The sequence below is a fragment of the Chiloscyllium punctatum genome, chromosome 23, assembly GCF_047496795.1.
Source record: "Chiloscyllium punctatum isolate Juve2018m chromosome 23, sChiPun1.3, whole genome shotgun sequence".
In the NCBI taxonomy this organism is placed as follows: Eukaryota; Metazoa; Chordata; class Chondrichthyes; order Orectolobiformes; family Hemiscylliidae; genus Chiloscyllium; species Chiloscyllium punctatum.
The window spans coordinates 47,245,975-47,269,298 of record NC_092761.1 but is presented as its reverse complement, the minus strand read 5'-3'; the positions used below and the strand labels follow the sequence as shown (position 1 = coordinate 47,269,298).

At 45.5% G+C, this 23,324-nt stretch overlaps 1 protein-coding gene across 1 annotated transcript; it reads left to right on the top strand.

The window, feature by feature from the left end:
* The first annotated feature begins 14,985 nt into the window (after nt 1–14,985).
* Nucleotides 14,986–21,564, top strand: LOC140494063 (endogenous retrovirus group 3 member 1 Env polyprotein-like). The gene is made up of 2 exons (XM_072592976.1): nt 14,986–15,273; nt 18,930–21,564. Exon 2 carries the CDS (start codon nt 19,109–19,111, stop codon nt 20,909–20,911), a length of 1,803 nt encoding a protein of 600 aa, XP_072449077.1. The 5' UTR covers nt 14,986–15,273; nt 18,930–19,108; the 3' UTR covers nt 20,912–21,564.
* The last annotated feature ends 1,760 nt before the right edge of the window (nt 21,565–23,324 follow it).

The window sequence follows — 23,324 nt, the reverse complement described above, 5'->3', positions numbered from 1 at the left end:
TGCAGTCATTGTTTTTACTCAATGGGGTCACCTGCAGTGTGACATGAACCCAAGGTCCGGATTGAGGCCCTCCCCATGGGTACCGAACTTGGCTATCAGCCTCTGCTCGGCCACTTTGTGTTGCTGCCTGTCCCGAAGTCCACCTTGGAGGATGGTCACCCGAAGGTCCGAGGTTGAATGTCCCAGACCACTGATGGGTCTCCGAGGGGAGGGAACACTCCTCTGTTGATTGTTGTGCGGTATCCATTCTTCCGTTGCCGTAGCCTCTGCTTGGTCTCACCAAAGTACCTTGCCTCAGGGCATCCTTGCCTGCAGTGTATAAGATAGACAACATTGGCTGAGTCACATGAGTACCTGTCATGTACATAATGGGAGGTGTCCCCATGCATAATGGTGGTATCTGTGTCAACACTCTGACACATCTTGCAGCACCTACCGTGACAGGGTTGTATGGAGTTGTCCTGAGAGCTGGGCAGCTTGCTACAAACAATGATCTGTTTGAGGTTTGGCGGTTGTTTAAAGGCGAGCAGTGGAGATGTGGGGAAAGTCTTGGCGAGGTGCTCATCCTCATTGATAATGTGTTGCAGGCTGCGAAGAACATGGCATAGTTTTTCAGCTCCTGGGAAGTACTGGACAATGCAGGGTACCCTATCGGTTGCAGCACGTGTCTGTCTCCTGAGGAGGTCATTACGGTTCCTTGCTGTGGCACGTCGGAACTGACGGCCGATGAGTTGAGCATCGTACCCCATTCTTATGAGAGCATCCCTGAGTACTTCCAGGTGCCTGACATGTTCCTCCTTATCTGAACAGATCTGGTGTATGTGTAGGGCTTGTCCATAGGGGGTTGGCTGTTTTAATATGTTTTGGGTGGAAGCTGGAGAAGTGTAGCATTGTGAGGTTGTCTGTGGGTTTGCGGTAGAGTGTGGTGCTGAGGTGTCCGTCCTTGATGGAGATGTGTCCAAAAATGAGACAGATAGTAGAGAGTAGTCTCTGGTGAGTTTGATGGTGCGATGAAACTTGTTGATATCACTGTAGAGTTTTATCAGTGAATCCTCACCATGGGTCCATAGGAAGAAAATGTTGTCAATGTACTCGGTTTATAGTGTTGGTTGGAGGGCCTGTGTAGAGAAGAACTCTTGTTTGAACCTGTGCATGAAAATGTTGGCATATTGGGGTGTAAGTTTGGACCCCATGGCTGTTCCGTGTGTCTGGATGAATAATTGGTTGTCAAATGTGAAAATGTTGTGGTCGAGGATAAAGTGGATGATTTGTTGGACAGTGCTCAAAGATTGGCAGTTATTGGTGTTGAGTACTGAGGCTGTTGCCATGATGCAATCATTGTGGGGGATGCTGGTGTAGAGTGCTAAAACGTCTATTTTGATGAGGGATGTTCCTGGTTCGACTGATCTGTGGGTGCTGAGTTTCTGAAAGAAATCCGTAGTGTCGTGAGAGAAGCTGGGAGTCCCCTGTACAATGGGTTTCAAAATGCCTTCAACATAGCCAGAGAGGTTCTCACCCAGGGTCCCATTACCTGATACGATGGGACGTGCTGGTATAGTGGCTTTGTGTATCTTTGGAAGGCAGTAGAAGTCACCTACACGAGAAGTAATTGGGATGAGGGCATGTAGGGAACTCGAAAGGACTCTGGTCCAACCATATGCACTTGATCTGACTTCAGCAAAAGCTCCCTTTGCTATTCCAGTTCAGACCCTGCTCTAGTTTTATCTCAGTTCAGTTTGAAAGCCCCTCATTAACATCAGAAAGCTTCATTCAGACAAATCGGACAAATGCTGTTTGTTCGCTGGTTTGTCATTCCTGAACTGCTCGAGTATCTTTGTCAAATAAACAGAAGCAAAGGCAGGCACAGAGAAAAAAGCACAAACCTAGCAGACATCAGAACATGTTCCACAAAATAAAACAGATCAATGTTGAAGACACAATTTTTCAGCTGTTTCAGGGAAGTGGTGGGTGGCTCTGAAAAGAGCCGTTGGGTTCTGGCTGGGTGTGTGTTTCAGTCCAATGCGGTGTTTCACTTGGAGCTGGTGTACTTGGTCACTGCCTTTGTACCCTCCGACACGGCGTGCTTGGCCAGCTCCCCGGGCAGCAGCAGCCGCCACACGGAGGTCTGGATCTCCCGGGAGCTGATGGTGCAGCGCTTGTTGTACTGGGCCAGGCGGGAAGCCTCCCTCGCGATCTGCTCGAAAAGATCGCTGACGAACGAGTTCATGACGCTCATGGCCTTGGAGGAGATGGCGGTGTCGGGGTGAACCTACTTCAACACTTTGTAGATGTAGATGGAGTAACTTTCTCTCCTGGACCTTCACTTCCTCTTGCCACCCTTCGCTGACACCTTCTTCAACACTTTCTTAGCGGCCTTCTTGGGAACTTGTCCTGTCTTTCCCTTAACCAAGTTACCAGATAATGTCAGACACAGACTGAGAGAACCCAGGCCTGGAGCTAATCGGAGGCATTGGCCTAGTGGTATGATCATTCAGCAATTAATCCAGAAACCCAGAATAGTGTTCTGGGTTCAAATCCTGTCATGGTAGAAACCTAATTCATTTTTTCAAAAATCTGAAATTAATGGTCGACTGATGACCATGAAACCATTTCAGTTATCAGAAAACCCCAACTGGTTCACTTTTAGAGAAGGAAATCTGCCATCCTTACCTGGTCTGGCCTACATGTGACTCCAGAGCCACAGCAATGTGGTTAACTCTCAGCTGTCCTCTGAAATGGCCCAGCAAGACACTCAGTTGCATCAATCGCTAGAAAGTCACAACAAAGAAATGAAACCAGACGGACCACCTGGCATCGACCTTGGAACAGGGAAAGACAACAGCAAAAGCACAAACAGCCCTGTCGACCATGCGATGCCCTCCTTACCAACATCTGGGGGCTAGTGCTGAAATTGGGAGAGCTGTCTCACAGACTAGTCAAGCAACAGCCTGACACAGCCATCCTTATGGAATCAGACCTCACAGATTACCATTCCTGGAAATGTCCTGTCCCATGAGCATAAACCCAGCAGAGGTGGCGGTACAGTGGGATATATTTGGGAGGGAGTTGTCCTGGGAGTCCTTGACATTGACTCCAGGCTTCATGAGGTCTCATGACTTCAGGTTAAACATGGGCAAGAAAAACTTTTACTGGTTACGACGTCCTGTCCTCCTTCGGCTGATGAATCAGTACCTCTCCATGTTGAACAACACTTGGAGTAAGCACTGAAGGTGGTAAGGGGGTAAAACGTACTCTGGCTGGGGGATTTCAGTGTCCATCACCAAGAGTGGCTCGGCAGCAGCATTACTGATCGAGCTGGTTGGGTCCTAAATGATATAACTGCTAGACTTGTGGTGAAGGAACCAACTAGAGCGAAAAACATACTTGACTTCATCCTTATTAATCTCTCAGCTGCAGAAGCATCTGTCCATGACAGTACAGGTAAAAGTGACCACTGTAATGTCCTTGTGGAGATGAATTCTCACCTTCACATTGAGAATAACCTGCACTGTGTTGTGTGGCACTATCACCGTGCTAAATGGGACAGACTTCAAACCAAGACTGGGCATCCATGAGGCACTGTGGGCCATCAACAGCAGCAGAACTTTAATCCAGCACAATCTGTAACCTCATGGCCTGGCATATCCCCCGCTCAACCATTACCATCAAGCCAGGGCATCAACACTGGTTCAATGGAGACTGCAGGAGGGCATGCTAAGAACAGCATCGGCATTACTAAAAATGAGGTGTCAACCTGGTAAAGCTACCAAACAGGGCTAATTGCATGCAAAACGGCATAAACAGCAAGTGAAAGACAGAGCTAAGCAATCACACAACCGATGGATCAGATCTATACTCTACATCCTTCCACATGCAGCAATAGTGGACAATTAAACAACTCACTGGAGGAGGAGGCTCCACAATATCCTGATCCTCAATGATGGAGGAGGCCAACACATTAGTGCAAAAGATAAGGCTGATACATTCGCAGCAATCTTCAATCGGAAGTGCCGAGTGGATGGTCCACCTTGAGCTCCTCCAGTGTTCCCCAGCATCACTGATACCAGTCTCCAGCCAATTCGATTCACTCCACGTGATATCAAGAAACATCTGGAAGCACTGGATACTGCAAAGGCAATGGGCCTTGATCACATTCCAGCAATAGTATCGAAGACGTGTGCTCCAGAAGTTGCTGCTCCCTTGGTCAAGCTCTTCCAGTACAGTTCCAACACTGGCATCTACCCGACAATGTGGAAAATGGCCCAGGCATGACCTGTAAACAAAAAGCAGGGCAAATCCAGCCCATCCAATTACTGTCCAATCAGTCTACTCTCCATTATCAGTAAAGTGATGGAAGGGGTCACCAACAGGGCTATCATTCAGCACCTGCTCAGCAATAAGTCCCTCAGGGTAGTGTCCTCAGCCTAACAAACTTTAGATGCTTCATTAATGACCTTCTCTCTGTCATCGGGTCAGAAGTGGGGATGTTCGCCGATACTTGTACACTGTTCAGCACCATTTGCGACTCCTCAGATACTGAAGCAGTCCGTGCTCAAATACAACAAGATCTGGACAATATCCAGGCTTGATCCGACAAGTGGCAAGTAACATTTGTGCCACACAAATGCCAGACAATGCCCATCACCAATAAGAGACACTCTAACTACCACCGCTTGACATTCAATGGTATTACCACCACTCCCCGCAACCCCCTCCCCCAGCATCAACATCCTTGGGGTTACCAATGACCAGAGATGAAACTGGAGTCATCACATAAACACAGTGGCTAAAAGAGCAGGTCAGAGATGAGGGATACTGCAGCGAGTTACTCAACTCCTGACACCCCAAAGTCTATCCACCATCTACAAGGCACAAGTCAGGAGTGTGATGGAATATCCCCCATTTGCCTGGATGAGTCGAGCTCCAACAACACCCAAGAAGTTTGACACCATCCAGGACAAAGCAACCCGCTTGACTGGCACTACATCTACAAACATTCAATCCCTCCACTCAGTAGCAGCAGTGTGTACTATATACAAGATGATTGCAAAAATTCACCAAAGCTCCTTGGACAACATCTTGCAAATCTGTGACTACTTCCACCTAGTTGGACAAGGGCAGCAGGTACTTGGGAACACCACCACCTGCAAGTTCCCCTCCAAGCCACTCGCCATCCTGACTTGGAAATATACCGCCGTTCCTTCACAGTTATTGGGTCAAAAGCCTGGAATTCCCCCCCCTAATGCATTCTGGGACAACCCACAACAAGTGGACTGCAGTGATTCAAGAAGGCAGCTCACCACCACCTTCTCAAGGGACAAATAGGGATGGGATATCAAGGCTGCCCAGACAGCGATGCCCACGTCCCACAGATGAATATAAAAAGAAGCTGGTTTTTTCCTTGATTGGCAGCATCAGCAACGCTGATGAGGATGGGAGAAAGCCTTATTTGTGACCGAATCTGGGGAAACACATTTGGACAACGTCTCCATTCATCTGAAAGGACACTTTCAATACCCATTCCCATTGGATCCCCCTCACAGCCACAAACTCTTTCTGAGTTCACTTCCCCCTTTCCCATCTCTAGACAGGGAATTTCCCTCCCTCTGTGACTGTGTCTGATCCTCTAACCCTGCTGAGCGGTTCCCATCACACCCCTGTCCCGTTCATAGCTGGACAAGCTGCACTGGTCAACTCTTTGCTACCATCTCTGATTTACAGCTCTGTTAGAATGACTGTGCAGCAGAGATTTTCGAACTTTAAATTTGATTATCATAACATCTTGTAATCATTGTAACCTTTCAGTACCATACCAATGTTATCATTCCCTCATTCCTCCCCCACCCCACACCTTTAACTGCAGCTCCCATCATCTCCACCCCTCCTCCTGAAGAAGGGTTCTACCTAAACTGTTGACTTGTTCACCTCCTGATGCCGCCTGGCTTGCTGCGTTCCTCCAACCTCCTGCGTGTCTACTTTGGATTCCCAGCATCTGCAGTTTTTTTTTGTCTAACTGAAGTTATTCATTGCAGTTTAAAATCAGGCTGAACGACAGTTCCTGCCTTGCACTGCTCCCATTCATCCAGCAGATGGCAGAAGGCCACAATTGTTATTAGAAGTTGTTCTTTGTGTGAATATATTGGGGGGCCAACAGGGAAGGTGAGTCACCACTTAAAGTTTCAAAAAAACTTAGCTCGACGAGCAGAGCCCACCATTTCTGTTCCAGAGGTAGCTCTAACCAACAAGGACTCCTCGTGTGTTGTTAAGGTAAGGCTTTTCAATTTATATTTCTGTGTATCATGTGATTGATTAAAAGTTGAATTGGTTAACTGAGTAAGACTGCAGCTGAAAAATACTAGAAATTATTTAACTCATAAATTTGTATAAAGTAATGAAATAAGTAGAGATGGATGGACAGGTGAAGTGCTGTAGCTGTACGATGAGGGAGCTGGCTGATCCCATTGTGAACGGCAGTGACCACATCTGCAGCAAGTGTTGGTTCTGGATCAGAATTGATGATCTGGAATCTGAGCTTCAAACACTGCGACACATCCAGGAGGGGGAGAGGTCCTGGATGCTTTGTTTCAGGAGGCAGTCACACCTGGTAGATTAAGTAATTCACATTCAGTTAGTGATCAGGGACATCAGAGCGGGACTGTAAGTGAGGCAGGTAGGGGGAAGCTGAGTTCAGGAGTGCAGGAGCCTCAGCCCTTGACCTTGCCCAACAGGTATGAGATTCTTGCTCCCTGTACGAATAAGGGAAAGGGCTGTGGACAGGATGAGCCAGCTCATCACGGTACTATGTTGCAGAAGACCATTCGGTGGGGGGGTGGGGGGGGGGGGAGAGAACAAAGACAGGTAGCTGTTATAGGGGATTCTATAATTAGGGGGACAGATAGTATCCTTTGCAAGCCAGATCGGGAGTCCCACATGGTGTGTTACCTGCCCAGTGCCAGGGTGCAGGACATCTCTGACCGGCTTGAAAGGATATTGAAGTGGGAGGGGGAGGATCCAGTTGTTGTGGTCCATGTCAGGACTAACAACGTCAACAAAGCTAGGGTGGAGGACCTGTTTGGGGATTATCAAGCACTAAGAAGGAAATTGATGTACAGTCATAATCTCCAGATTACTGCCTGAGCCACGTGCCAGTTGGCGTTGGGATAAGAAAGTTAGGGAAGTAAACACATGGCTGAGGGATTGATGTCGGAAAGAGGGATTCCATTTCATGCAGCATCGGCATCAGTTTTGGAACCATGGGGATCTGTATCGATGGGACAGTCTCAACTCGAACTGATCTGGAGCCAGTGTTCTAGCTAAAAGGATAAATAGGGTGGTCAGGAGAACTTTAAAATTCTGAGTCAGGGGAAAGGGAAAAGGAAAGCGAGAGGGATCGTGGAGTTAAATGGAAAGATGAACAGCAGGATAACACGTGTGCAGGTGGATTTCAGCTCGATGCAGACCAGGAATGCAGCAAAAAGGAGCAATAACTTAGGACATCTTATGATTTTCAATGTCTCTAATAATGATAAGAAAGTTAGCACTTTGCATAGTATTCGTAACAAAGTAAATGAATTAACGGTATGAATCATCGCAAATGATTATGATGTGGTAGGCATCACAGAGATGTGGTTGCAGGGGCTTCAGGATGGGCAGTTAAACATCCAAGGATTTATAACTTCAAAAAGACAGGGAGGTGGGCAGAGGGGGTGGGGTTGCCTTGATAGTTAAGAATGAAATTAAACCTATGGCACTGAATGACATCGGGTCAGATGATGTGGAGTCTGTGTGGGTGGAGTTGAGGAACCAAAAAGGCAAAGAAATACCATAATGGGAATTATGTGCAGACCTCACAGCAGTGGTCAGGACCAGGGGTGCATGATGTACCAGGAAATAGATAGGTTATGTCAAAAAGGCAAGGTCAGGGTGATCATGGGTGACTTCAATATGCAAATTGACTGGGTGAATAATGTTGCCGGTGGATTGAAAGAAAGGGAATTCATGGAATGCTTACAGGATAGCTTTTTGGAACAGCTTGTGATGGAGCCTAAAATGGAGCAGGTTATTCTGGACTTAGTGTTATGTAACGAGCCAGACTTTATAAAAGATCTTAAAGTAAGGGAACACTTAGGAGGCAGCGATCAGAGTTCAGTCTGCAGTTTGAAAGATAGAAGGCAAAATCAGATGTAATCAGATGTAATACAATCAAATAAAGACCATTACAGGGGCATGAGAGAGGAACTGACGAAAATCGACTGGAAGCAGAGCCTAGTGGGTAAGACAGTAGAGCCACGATGGCAGAATGTAATTGAAGACAGTACAGAAGTCCCAAAGAAAAGAAAGATTATTCAGGGCGGGGGGTGGGGCAGGGTGGCGGTGGGGGAGGGGGGGAGTTGGTGGAGGGGAATAGACAGCCATGGCTGACAAAGGAATCCAGGAAATGTATCTTAGAAAAAGAGAGAGCCTATAAAGTGGCTAAGATTACTGGGAAATCAGAATATTGGCAAGGCTACAAAACAAACAGAGGATAACAAAGAGAAATAAGGAAGGAGAGGATCAAATATGAAGGTAGTTGAGAATGTGATGCTGGAAAAGCACAGCCAGTCAGGCAGCATCCAAGGAGCAGGAGAATCGATGTTTTGAACATTAGCCCTTTATCAGGAATGAGACTTGTAGGCTGAGGGTCTGAGAGATAAATGGGAGGTGGGGTGGGGTTGGGGAGTAAGGTCACTGAGGAAGTGTTAGGCAGATAAAGGTGAGGGAGAAGGTGATAGGTTGGGGAGATGGAGTAGATAGATGGGCAAGGTGATGGACAGGTCAGGAGGACAGTGCCAAGTTGGAGACTTGGGACTGGGATGATGTGGAGGTGAGGGGAAATGAGGAAACTGTTGAAATCCACATTAGTGCCGTGTGGTTGCAGGGTCCCACAGTGGAATATGAAGCATTCTTTCTCCAGGCGTCAGGTTTGGCGATTGAGGAGATCTAGGACTTGTATGTCCTTGAAGAAGTGGGAGAGGGATTTGAAGTGTTCAGCCAAGGGCTGGTGGGATTGGTGGTTGCAGGTGTCCCAGAGATTTTCTCTGAAACAATCCGCAAGAAGGCACCCTGTATCCCCGATGTAGAGGAAACCACGTTGGGTGCAACGGAAACAGGAGATGACATTGGTAGAGGTACAGGTAAATATCTGTCGAATGTGGAAGGATCATTTGGGGGTCCCATCTATCCGCTCCACCTCCACTTTCACTTTTTGTGCCTTCTTGCAGCAAAGCCCTTTGAAATATCTGAGCAATACAATTTTTTTGTAGACCAGATGTTTGTGCACTTAGATCAATATTCAACACGAGTGAAAAGCATGAAAAAAGCTATATACAAAATAAAAGGTAAAGCACAGTGACATGCATAAAACACCATAAATGAAAAACTGGGGTGGAAAAAAAGTGAAAGCAAGAATTAAGAGCCATAAGACATAGGAGCGTTCAGTTTGTAGCTGATTTGATAGCACTCAACTCCACTCTGTTACAATTCCCATAATCCTAATTGCCTTAATAATAGAAATCTGTCTACTGGGCTTTGAATATACTTAACAACCCTGGCCTGATGGCCCTCTGCTGTAAAGACTTTGATGAAATCACCAAACTTTGAGAGAAGAAATTCTTCCTCATTTCTGTCTTAAATGAGCAACTCCTCTCTGAGATTATAACACTCTTCCACAAGGGAGAGTCTGCTCAGAATCTTGCATATTCACACAGAGAGTAGTACGTGTATGGAATGAGCTGCCAGAGGAAGTGGTGGAGGCTGGTACAATTACAGCATTTAAGAGGTATTTGGATGGGTATATGAATAGTAAGGGTTTGGAGGGATATGGGCCGGGTGCTGGCAGGTGGGACTAGATTGGGTTGGGATATCTGGATGGCATGGACGGGTTGGTCCGAAGGGTCTGTTTCCATGCTGTACATCTCTATGACCAGCGCCTTCTAACAAACAGCAAGTACATTCTCACTGCCGGAGTGGAGAATGTCCTTTCCCATGACCGTGTGCAGATTGAGCTCACTGTTAGTTTGATTCAATTTCCAGAGAGGTATGTTCAAAACAAGAGCCAAATACCAGGAAGGAAATGCAAGTTTATTGTTTTATTTCCTTCCATTCATAATGCACACCAACCAATTTCCAATAAGTTGTCATTTATAGCCCATTGATATTTTGAAGGGGACAGACCGAATCCTCATCCATGATATATACTCAGCAAATAAATCAAATCTACATTTATTAAGAGCATATTTAAAGTAATGAATAAGGTTTAAAATAGCAATTCTACTATGACATGGATTTGACAAAAGTACATAAAATAGATGTTAAATACAGAGATAGAAGGAAGCTGAGCTCACAGATAGGATGAGAGTTATCAAAAGTTTTTTTAGATTACTTACAGTGTGGAAACAGGCCCTTCGGCCCAACAAGTCCACACCGCCCCGCCGAAGCGTAACCCACCCATACCCCTACATGTACATCTACCATGGCCAATTCACCTAACCTGCACATCTTTGGAGTGTGGGAGGAAACCGGAGCACTCGGAGGAAACCCACGCAAACATGGGGAGAATGTGCAAACTCCACACAGTCAGTCGCCTGAGGCAGGAATTGAACCCGGATCTCCAGCGCTGTGAGGCAGCAGTGCTAACCACTGTGCCACCGTGCTGCCCAAAGTAAAGAAGTAAAGAACAAATCACACTTTAATTTTGTTTACTAATAACTGCAAAGGATAGAATTACACCTTTATCCCATACATAGACCCAAAAAATCAATAAATGACTTCCATACACTAAAACGGAAACAGCTGGAAAAATTCAACAGGTCTAGCAGTGTGTGTGTGAAGAGAAATCAGAGTTAATTCTTTTGGATCTTCAGCCCATTCAGTTTGCACTGGTCAGGAACAACCAGCGAACAATTCTATCATTATTCTGTTTCCATAAATGAATCACAGCGGCAGAAGCGATGTCATTGTTTTCTTTATCCCAACATTATCCCTCAGTTTCTTCACCTTGCGGAAATATTAGATTACTCACAGTGTGGAAACAGGCCCTTTGGCCCAACAAGTCCACAATGACCCACTGAAGCGCAACCCAACCTACATTTACCCCTTCGCCTAACACTACAGGCAATTTAGGATGGCCAATTCACCAAACCTGCACATTTTTGGACTGTGGGAGAAAACCGGAGCACCCGGAGGAAACCCACGCAGACACGGGGAGAATGTGCAAACTCCACACAGTCAGTCACCTGAGGCGGGAATTGAACCCGGGTCTTTGGCGCTGTGAGGCAGCAGTGCTAATCACTGTGCCACCGTGCTGCCCTCTGCCACCATGCCGGTATATACCTTTCTTTTCAAATTTGGTTAATTGTTCTTCAAAGGACCTTGTTTTCCTCTTGATCCTCCCTTTGAAGTATTGCACAAAACACACACAAACCTGATGTCATTTTATCAGTATAATCAAATAATTATCTTTCAAAACAGTGGAGAAAGACAGATTTAACCAAATCAGGAGAATTTATCAAGCTGCTTACTTTGTTTTTATTTACAAGAAGATTCCAACAGTGTTGTTTCTTCAATAAATATAGTTTCACTGTTCCAAATTTCTCCCCTTCGTGAATGAATATAAAGGTCTTCCTGCCTTTCTCCTCTCCATCATAAAACAACACAAGCATACCAGGAAAGGAAAGCAACAACACTGTACACGGCTGGATAATGTCCCAGCTACAAAAGAAAGGGCAAGTGAATGAGCCAAATCTCATTCCTTTATTGGGATCACTGTGGTCAGTCAGCCACAATACAGTTGATTTGTTCATTGCACTTTCTCCTTGACACTAACAGAGAAAATTAACATCTGCCTTTACTTCAAAAGAATTGTCACTATGCATGGTTATCATGGGTCTATTAAGTTTAAATTTTGTTATGGAGAGGGATAAAACTGGTCCACTGGTTCTACTGCTACACTGGGGCAAGATGAACTTTGATGGAACAAGACAGGAGCTTGTAGGGATTGATTGGAGAGGTTTGTTTGCGGGCAAAAGGATCTCCAGCAAGTGGGAGGCCTTTAAAAGTGAGATAGCTAGAGTTCAAGGTCTGTATGTTCCTATGAGGGTGAAGGGCAAGGTTGGCAGGAGAAGGAACCCTAGATGACAAGAGATATTGAGGCTTTGACCAGAGAAAAGAAGCAGGCACGGCTCCAGTGCAGGCAGCAGGGATCAGGGAATGTATGTAGGAGATACAGGAGTTCACTGAAGAAGGAAATCAGGCAGGCAAAAAGGGGACGTGAAATAGCTTTGGCTGAGAAGATTAGGGTGAATCCAATGAGGTTCTTTAAGTATATCAAAGGAAAACAATATCTAGAGGGAGAGAATTGGGCCCCTCAAGGAACAAAGTGGACATGCATGTGTAGAACTGCAGGAGATGGACGAGGTCCTCAATGAATATTTCTCCACTGTATTTACCATGGAAACAAACATGAAGACTTGGGAACTTCGGTAAGTTAGTGGGTACAGTCTATTTCACAATAGAGGAAGTGTTGGACATATTAGAATGTGTGAAATTGGTTACATAGTTCACATGATTGTAGAAAGTGGAAGGTAATAGTGGAAGGATACTTGTCAGACTGGAGGCCTGTGACTATTGGAATGCCTCAGGGGTCGGTGCGGGCCCATTACTGTTTGTCGTCTATATCAATGATTTGGATTAGAATGTACAAGGCATGTAGTTTGCAGGTGTCACCAAACAGGCGGTATTGTGGACAGTGAGGAAGATCATCTGAAATTGCAGCAGGATTTTGATCAGCTGGGGAAGTGGACCAAAAAATGGCAAATGGAGTTTAATAATGATAAGTGTGACTCGTTGACAATAAACTGAATCCCACGGTCCCATTAAATAGCGCATACTGATGGATGGAGAATTAATTCCAAAAAAGTGTACAAACTGTGCAAGAACATGGAACAAACAAAATTAATTCTGCATTCACGCAGAAGATCAAACAGTTGCAGAATGTGCCAGTTATTCTACTTTTTCATGTATTTCAGGGCTGGATGGAAACTGATGATTTCTTGACACAACAAAGAGTGTCATGAGATGATGTCAGTGCACAGTGAGTACAGAATAATGTGCAAATACTGCCGGGTTAAAAGAAAAAAGCTGAAAATAAAACATACAAAATTACTCTTTTCTATGTTTCCATTTTCTTTTTTCTCTTGCCTCGTCCAAAAGAATATAACATCACAAGCCACAAAGGTCACATGGTTGACGGCTAGACTTTCATTAAAATTGTTAAACAGGACAGGGTGTGTGTGAGATACTTCAGTCTGAGTATATGAATGCACTTCCTATAGGATTTACATGCATGGTATCAGCTTGATCAGAAAGTAAATTCTCATTGTTCACTGCAAGAGAAAATACTGAAACTACTGCATGATGTCGAATGAATTCCAGTAAATTAGCCCAATTTGAATTGCAGGTTAATTACTCTTCCAAATATCTCACCATGATTTTGATTGGAGATGGAACAAATGCTGCTTTCAACAAATTGGAGGAATTAGAAAGCAGGCCAAATTTCAGACTGAAACAAATGTTGCAATTTAATTTGTTTCCAGAGAAGTAGGGATTCAAAAGCAGGACACTTCTCATACAAAAATGACTGAAATGAGACTTTGTTGTTAAATGGACCAAAGGACGTGCCAAAAAAAACAAAGTCTCCTCCATTCAAACAGAAATACAAGTGACATTGGATACAAAATGAAGAAACTCTCAAATTGTGCTAAATGTTAGATTCCTTCAGTGCCCAGCAGTGGCTGATATAGACTACTGTACTCTGCACACATAATATTAAAAAGAGACTGAGCACAATTAAATTAAGCCTCGTGGAAAAGAGAAATGCTGGAGCATACCTATTCTGTCAATCACATAGGTTCAGTGTGTTTTTGCAGAGTTCATACAGAAAACTAAACTGAAATCCCACATGGAAAGACAGGACTAGTATCTGGTAAATATACATTCTCCTACCATGAAGCCTCCACCACCAGCTCCCCCACGCCCAATCCCCCAAACCACCGTCAATTCTTAAATCACAAAATGCAGAAGAAATTAAGACCCAGCTTCAAAACCTGAACAACCACTATCACTGAATGAATCACACAGTAACAGAGAATATTAGTGGCTGGCAGAGAATTAAGCTAATTTGTTACACTAGTAGAAACAGACAAGTACAGATTGATACCTACACTCACTCACATTGCAGAAATAGACAAAAAAAATTGATGATGACAATGATGTTCATAAGAGCACTCACACATTCACACAGCAGACGCTGGCAGGTACAGATCAACAATTAAACTCATTCACACAGCAGAAACTGGCAGGTACAGATCAATAATTGTGAGAGGTAATTTCGGTGCAAACTTTAAGATGTGCCTAGACCACAGACTGATCTATAATAAAAGACAAAACTTTTGCTTCTTTTCTAAAACATTAGACTTTTGCTTTTTTAAAACATTTTGTATACTCAAAAGTAAAATAGTTTAAAATAGTGTATGCAGTTTGTGAGCAGAGTAAAAACAAACAGGCCCTTGATTGATGAAACCATAAACACAGGCAGGGAAGGATGAGTCCTTGACTGATAAGACTACAGGGGAAGAAAGACAGCACCTCTAGGAACATGGGAGGCATTTATTGCAGACTTTGTGATAAGGGTGCAAATTGGAGAATAATGATGTTTTTAAGAATGTGAACCTCATGGCTCGTTAAGAGCCAGGAAGGGGAGGGTCTGGAGACATTTGTTGCAGACTTTGTGATAAGGGTGCAAATTGGAGAATAATAATGTTTTTAAGAATGTGAACCTCATGGCTCGTTAGAACCAAGGAGGGGAGGGACTTGTGCTGTATATAATGAGAAACTTTGTAAGCCTCAGCGCGCCTTTTACTCAGAAGGGTGCCCATTTTTGCAGACTTGCTAATAAACCTTTGTTTTCCTGAATTTGTCTAGAGCGATTATTAAGAAGCGATTTTCGTTTCTAACAACTTGGGGGCTCATCCGGTCAACACTCCGGCCGCAAGGGGAGCTGAGGAAGGACATCGGAGAAGGTGCACCCTGCCGATTTCGGCAGTCCCTGATTCCTTGCTTGTCGCCCCGCGCGGCTTGAGCGAGTGATACCCGGGAGGCTCAGGAAAACAAAGGAGGGGTGTGGCCGAGGCAGTGGGGACGGTTAACGATCGAGTAATTTCGGTGCACCGAACCCAGGTAAGAAAAAACCTGCGGGGACCGTGTTTCCGGAGACCTGGGGACCTACGGGGTGCCTGTGGATTTTTCTACAGAGACGTGGGACTCAGGTATCTAGAGGCCGGGGCTCGCCTGTGAGGGATTTTGCAGAGACCGTGTTTGAGGAGGAACGTGGACCTACGGGGTGCCTGTGATCTGTGTCACAGAGACGTAGGACACAGGAATCCAAAGACCGGGGGTGCCTGCAAAGGAACCTGGGCGATCACGGGACTGAAGGTCCGGGAATTGGCTAAATTGTGATAGATTATCACGGGATAATACGAGAAATACAAAGTCCTCGGCAATGGGAAATAGGGGATCCAAAGCGATTAAGGGAAGGGTAGGCTTAAACAGGGACAATGACACATACCCCGGGGTACCTGACGATAGTCCGTTAGGAAGAATGTTAAATAATTGGAATCAGGGTGGGAGAAAAGGAAAATCTAGAAGGAAGATGGTAAAATACTGTGAAAAGTGGTCCCAGAAACCTATTCAGGGCGACTCAGTGTGGTGGCCTAGCTTCGGTACTGACGAAGACTGGGTCCGGCAAGCTCTCATTTTATATGTCAATTCAAAACCTGATGATAATCTGGAAGAAAGTGATTATGCCTTTTGTTGGCTACCGGTTACGATATCTTGCCAAATGCAGGCAACTAATGAAGACTCGAGAAGGCAGAAAGAATGGGAACCTTTAGATCACTTACCACCGCCCTACGTGACCCCGTCTGCCCCACAAAATGTTCCTTCGGGTGACGATGAGTCAGAGGAAGGGGAAGACAATGGGGGGAATCACAGGCTACCTCAGGGGTACAGACCAGATCTTGAGCTGGAAGGGGTCACGGACAAAACCCTACCTCAATTGCAATAATGAATCCACTCCGGGAAGTGCCCATGGGGGGCGAGGAAGGAAGGACGGGATATGTGAACGTTCCCTTGACGAGTACTGAAGTACGAAATTTCAGGAGGGAGATGAAGGGTCTACTAGAGGACCCCATGGGCCTGGCTGAACAATTAGATCAGTTCCTGGGTCCGAATACTTACACGTGGGAAGAGATATGTTCCATCATGAAAACATTGTTCTCTAGCCAGGAACGTCAGATGATACGACAAGCTGCGCTCTTGGTCTGGGAGAAAGAGGGGGGAGAAGGAGGGGAGCAGAAGTTTCCCCTCACCGACCCCGAGTGGAATAAGAACACGGAGGAAGGACGGCGCAACATGAGAGACATGCGGGAATATTGGATAAAAGGAATAAGACAGGCAGCCCCGAAGGGGCACAATTTTACCAAGGCCTTTGGTAATCATCAAAACCCGGAGGAGACCCCTACGGACTTCCTAGACAGGATTAGGAAGAACTTGCAGCAGTTCGCTGGGGTGGACCCTGAGACGGACGTGGGGCAACAACTCATACGGGTAGAGTTTGTATCAAAAGCCTGGCCGGACATACGAAAGAAGTTAGAGAAAATGGATGATTGGGATAGTAAATCTCTAAGTGAACTACTACGGGACGCTTAAAAGGTGTTTGTGAGAAGGGACGATGAGAAGCAGAAGAAGGCGACAAAGATAATGATGCAAACGGTGCAACAAATGACAGCTGGAAGGAGGGAAAAGGGGGAGCCGTGGCAGAAACAGGAAAGGGGAGAGTCGTGGCAAGAGCAGAGGAAAAGAGAACCATGGCCGGAACAAAGGAAGGGTGGAGGAGCGCGAGACCGCGACAGGGAAACGAAGAGGATACTCAGATGTTACTACTGTAATGAAGAGGGACATTTTAAACGGGAGTGCCCCCGCTACAAGCGGGAGGTGCGGTCGTACGCACTGATGGAGGAAGATTAGGGAGGTCGGGGGTTCCTACCCTTGGGGCAAAAGGACTATAGACAGGAACCCCTGGTAAACTTGAAAGTAGGACCCCAAGGATCGGAGATCACATTTATGGTGGACTCGGGAGCCGAAAGATCAAGTATAATCCAAATACCCCCCGGCACCCGAGCAGGAGGAAAAGTTATGGGGATATCTGGAATTGGAGGACAGAAATTACAAGTCCCAGTGGTGGAGGACGTGGAAATTGGGTATGAAGACAGAACTACTAAACGAGACCTCCTTCTACTGCCATCGGCGGGGTTTAATTTGTTAGGAAGAGACTTGCAGGTCAAACTAGGGATCGGAACGGTACCAAGTAACGGGGAAATGGTGGTAAGATTGTTCGCCCTCACCGAAGAAGATGATCAACAAATAGACCCGGAAGTATGGTACCGAGAAGGGAACAGAGGGGGTTTAAACATCAAACCTCTCCAAATCACCATGTTACCAGGAAGAGGCCCCGTAAGAAGGAAACAGTACCCGATTGCTATGGAAGGACGGGAGGGGTTACAACCTGTGATAGAAAGATTAATCACAGATGGACTACTGGAGGAATGTATGTCCCCTTTCAATACTCCAATACTCCCTGTGAGGAAGCCGGATGGGACATATAGGCTGGTGCAAGACTTGCGGGGGTTGAATGAAGTAGTCCAGGCTAGGTACCCGGTGGTACCCAATCCCTACACGTTAATGAGTAAAATTTCCCCGAACATGAATGGTTCAGCGTAATAGATCTGAAGGATGCCTTCTGGAGTTGCCCCCTTGACGAAGAAAGTCGGAACCTTTTTGCCTTTGAATGGGAGAGTCCCTCCACAGGACAAAAGCGACAGTTAAGATGGACGGTCTTGCCGCAGGGATTCACGGAGTCACCCAACTTGTTTGGACAAATACTGGAGCAGATCTTAGGAGGATTTCGGTGTAACGCGGAGAATCAATTGCTCCAATATGTCGATGATCTCTTGCTCTCAGGACCAAGAGAGGAGGAGGTACGGGCAGACACCGTTGCCCTGCTGAACTTCCTGGGGAAACAGGGCCTACGAGTCTCCAGGACAAAACTCCAGTTTGTGGAGCAAGTAGTAAGATATCTGGGCCATCAAGTCAGTAAGGGGCATCGCCGTATCACGCCAGAACGAATATCAGGGATTACGGGTATGCCAATACCCAGGACGAAGAAGGAAATCAGACAATTCCTGGGGCTAGTAGGATATTGCCGGATATGGATTGAAAGTTACACCACTTTAGTAAAATTCTTGTACGACAAACTGGGACAAGAAGGACAAAAGGTGGACTGGTCAGATGAGGAGGAGCAGCGATTTAATATTATTAAAAGTAAACTGATCCGAGCTCCAGTATTAGCTTTACCCACCCTGAAGGAACCATTCCAGTTATATGTCAATAGCGCCGGCGGAATTGCCCAGGGCGTGCTTACCCAGCTGCGGGCAGGGAAACGTCAGCCAGTTGCATTTTTGTCAAAAATGTTAGATCCTGTCTCATGTGGATGGCCGACCTGTATACAAGCAGTGGCAGCTACGGCAATGTTAGTGGAAGAGGCCCGAAAACTTACCTTTGGAGGAAGGATCACAGTATATTCCCCACATTCGGTTAGTGCCATACTGGCTCAGAAGGCTCACCGCTGGTTAACAGACTCTCGCATCCTGAAGTATGAGACGATGAAATGCTGTTCGGATTACCATATTGGAGTAAGGTTGATGGATGTCCCACTTTACAAGGGGGAGATGTATTTGTCAGAAACTATTTATTGGCCTTATCCCGTTCTTTTGCAGAACTCCGGAGATTGGGTACTTGTTAAGACCTGGAAGGCCGAAAAGCTCCAGCCGCGGTGGGAAGGACCGTTCCTGGTTCTGTTAACAACTGAAGCAGCTGTTCGGACGAAAGAAAAAGGGTGGATCCACGCATCAAGGATAAAGGGGCCTGTTCCGCCTGAAGGAGAAAGCACTTGGACATGCGAGCAAGGGGACAAACCGTTGGTGGTAAAACTGAAAAGACAGCAATAATGAACTCTACTTGGACTGTATTGGTGGGGATATTGATCAGTTTACTCCTGTATGTGGGGGAGGGTGAGGGGAGATGTGACAAATGTCGAACTATAGTAAGACTTGGGATTCGAATCTACACGGGATCATTTGTGTCCCATTCCTATGTGGACGATTGGTGTTATGATGTGAGTGCACCCCATGAATGTTGGGAGGGCGGAAGACCCTATTATCAGGTGTATAATAAGGGATACGGTGGCAAAATCCGTGGATGCCCTATAAATGAGCGCTGGGTATGTATTAGCAAAACTGGAAGGTGGGACCCATCTTCCGTGTTGCTCAGAGAGCAGGTTGACAGAGTCAAGGAGACCAGGGTACAGAACACTGATCGGGGGTTGGGAAAAGAGCAAGACCGTCAAAGAATGGTCGTGCTCTCTAAAATGCCATCTGTATACGAACAGGTAGAAGAAAAGATTGAACTCCCTGATATTACACAAAACCTGTTTATTGATCTCACCTCTAGAATAGCCACTGTTTTAAATGTTAGCAATTGCTGGGTTTGTGGGGGGCCGCATATGTCAGAACAATGGCCGTGGACTGGCCAAAGCTTAGACATAGGGGAATTGCTGCAAACCACTTGGACTCATGTCAACGAAAGGAAAAGCCAGGGGTGGAGACTGACAAATAGCCCTGAGGGCCAGTTCTGTATTGAAGGCAAGGGGACCGTGGAGGTAGGGATTAGTCCCTGTCAGAATGTATTGGATGCGACCACGCGAGTATGGTGGCCTGAGGATATTACTTGGTACATTGCAAACCGAGATCATGGCTCGTGCGTTCCATTACGTACTGATTCCTCCTCTGACAAGCTGGGGGCTGATTACTGGAATTGCAGTGGTCCTGATCCTTATGAGGGCGTCCCTGTGGTAAAGGAGCTGTGGGATAACGTTGTGAGGCAGGGAGGGCCTGCTCCAGATGGCCTATTTTGGATATGCGGTAATCAGGCATACTCCAAACTGCCCATGGGATGGGCTGGGGTATGCTTCCTGGGTCTAATACGACCTGCGTTCTTCCTATTACCCCGGGAGGAAGGCGACGATTTGGGAATTAAACTCTTTGACTCCCTCCGTAGGTCGCCAAGGGATATCCAAGTCGGTGATTGGGGGGATGAGTGGCCACCGTCCCGGATTATTGAATACTACGGGCCAGCTACATGGGCACAGGACGGATCATGGGGATACCGTACTCCTATCTATATGTTAAATCGTATTATCAGGCTCCAAGCAGTCGTAGAGGTCATTACTAACCGGACTGCCCTGGCCCTGGAGTTGCTGGCTAAGCAGCAGAATCAGATGAGGGCTGCTATATATCAAAACCGACTTGCCTTGGATTATCTGTTGGCCTCGGAGGGGGGCGTGTGCGGGAAGTTTAACCTGACTAACTGCTGTCTAGAAATTGACGATAATGGTAAAGCGGTTTTGGAAATTTCCGATGAAATTCGGAAATTGGCCCATGTGCCAGTACAATCTTGGCGTCCTCTTAGTGGCATCGGATTGTGGGGTGGTCTCCTAGGTGGTAGTTGGTGGCACACGGCGCTACTGATGGTTGGGGGGGTTGTGATTCTTCTTCTCGTATTACCCTGCCTAATTCCCTGTATTCAGCTTCTAATTCAGAAAAATATTTCCCGACTCCAGGCAGTGGTGTTTCCACAACATGGGACACGGGAACTTAAAGTGATGTTGCTGCGAAAGACCAAAGATTTCCCGGGCCCTTAAGGAGGGGGGGTTTATCTTGGTCTAGGCACATCTTAAAAAGAGAAAAGGGTGGAATTGTGAGAGGTAATTTCGGTGCAAACTTTAAGATGTGCCTAGACCACAGACTGATCTATAATAAAAGACAAAACTTTTGCTTCTTTTCTAAAACATTAGACTTTTGCTTTTTTAAAACATTTTGTATACTCAAAAGTAAAATAGTTTAAAATAGTGTATGCAGTTTGTGAGCAGAGTAAAAACAAACAGGCCCTTGATTGATGAAACCATAAACACAGGCAGGGAAGGATGAGTCCTTGACTGATAAGACTACAGGGGAAGAAAGACAGCACCTCTAGGAACATGGGAGGCATTTATTGCAGACTTTGTGATAAGGGTGCAAATTGGAGAATAATGATGTTTTTAAGAATGTGAACCTCATGGCTCGTTAAGAGCCAGGAAGGGGAGGGTCTGGAGACATTTGTTGCAGACTTTGTGATAAGGGTGCAAATTGGAGAATAATAATGTTTTTAAGAATGTGAACCTCATGGCTCGTTAGAACCAAGGAGGGGAGGGACTTGTGCTGTATATAATGAGAAACTTTGTAAGCCTCAGCGCGCCTTTTACTCAGAAGGGTGCCCATTTCTGCAGACTTGCTAATAAACCTTTGTTTTCCTGAATTTGTCTAGAGCGATTATTAAGAAGCGATTTTCGTTTCTAACAATAATTAAACTCATTCACACAGCAGACACTGGCAGGTACAGATCAATAATTAAACTCATTCACACAGCAGAAACTGGCAGGTACAGATCAATAATTAAACTCATTCACACAGCAGAAACTGGCAGGTACAGATCAATAATTAAACTCATTCACACAGCAGAGACTGGCAGGTAGAGGTCAATAACTAAAATCATTCACAGGAGAAACAGGCAGGTATGGATCAAAAATAAAACTCATTCACACAGCAGAAACTGGCAGGTATGGATCAATAATTAAACTCATTCACACAGCAGAAACTGGCAGGTACAGATCAATAATTAAACTCATTCACACAGCAGAAACTGGCAGGTACAGGTCAATAATTAAACTCATTGACACAGCAGACGCTGGCAGGAATCGATCAATAATTAAACTCATTCACACAGCAGACACTGGCAGGTACTGGTCAATAATTAAACTCATTCACACAGCTGACACTGGCAGGTACAGGTCAATAATTAAACTAATTCACACGGCAGACATTGGCAGGTACAGGTCAATAATTAAACTCATTCACACAGCAGAAACGGGCAGGTACGGATCAATAATTAAACTCATTCACACAGCAGAAACTGGCACGTACAGGTCAATAATTAAACTCATTCACACAACAGAAACTGGCAGGTGCAGAAAAATAATTAAACTCATTCACACAGCTGACACTGGCAGGTCCAGATCAATAATTAAACTCATTCAGACAGCAGAAACTGGCAGGTATGGATCAAGAATTAAACTCATACACATAGCTGAAACTGGCAGGTACAGATCAATAATTAAACTCATTCACACAGCAGAAACTGGCACGTACAGGTCAATAATTAAACTCATTCACACAGCAGAAACTGGCAGGTACAGATCAATAATTAAACTCATTCAGACAGCAGAAACTGGCAGGTATGGATCAATATTTAACTCATTCACACAGCAGAAACTGGCAGGTACAGATCAATAATTAAACTCATTCACACAGCAGAAACTGGCAGGTACAGATCAATAATTAAACTCATTCACACAGCAGACGCTGGCAGGTACAGATCAACAAGAAAACTCATTCACACAGCAGAAACTGGCAGGTACAGATCAACAATTAAACTCATTCACACAGCAGAAACTGGCAGGTACACATCAATAACTAAACTCATTCACACAGCAGACGCTGGCAGGTACAGATCAACAAATAAACTCATTCTCACTGCAGAAACTGGCAGGTACAGATCAATAATTAAACTCGTTCACACAGCAGAAACTGGCAGGTACAGATCAATAATTAAACTCATTCACACAGCAGAGACTGGCAGGTAGAGGTCAATAACTAAAATCATTCACAGGAGAAACTGGCAGGTATGGATCAATAATTAAACTCATTCACACAGCAGAAACTGGCAGGTAAAGGTCAATGATTAAACTCATTCACACAGCAGAAACTGGCAGGTCCAGATCAATAATTAAACTCATTAACAGGAGAAACTGGCAGGTATGGATCAATAATTAACCTCATTCACACAGCAGAAACTGGCAGGTACAGGTCAATAATTAAACTCATTCACACAGCAGAAACTGGCAGGTACAGGTCAATAATTAAACTCATTCACACAGCAGACACTGGCAGGTACAGGTCAATAACTAAAATCATTCACACAGCAGAAACTGGCATGTATGGATCAATAATTAAACTCAT

Excerpts from the sequence above, each read along its gene's own strand:
- LOC140494063 (XM_072592976.1), top strand. The coding sequence starts at position 19,109 with ATGCGAGCAAGGGGACAAACCGTTGGTGGTAAAACTGAAAAGACAGCA.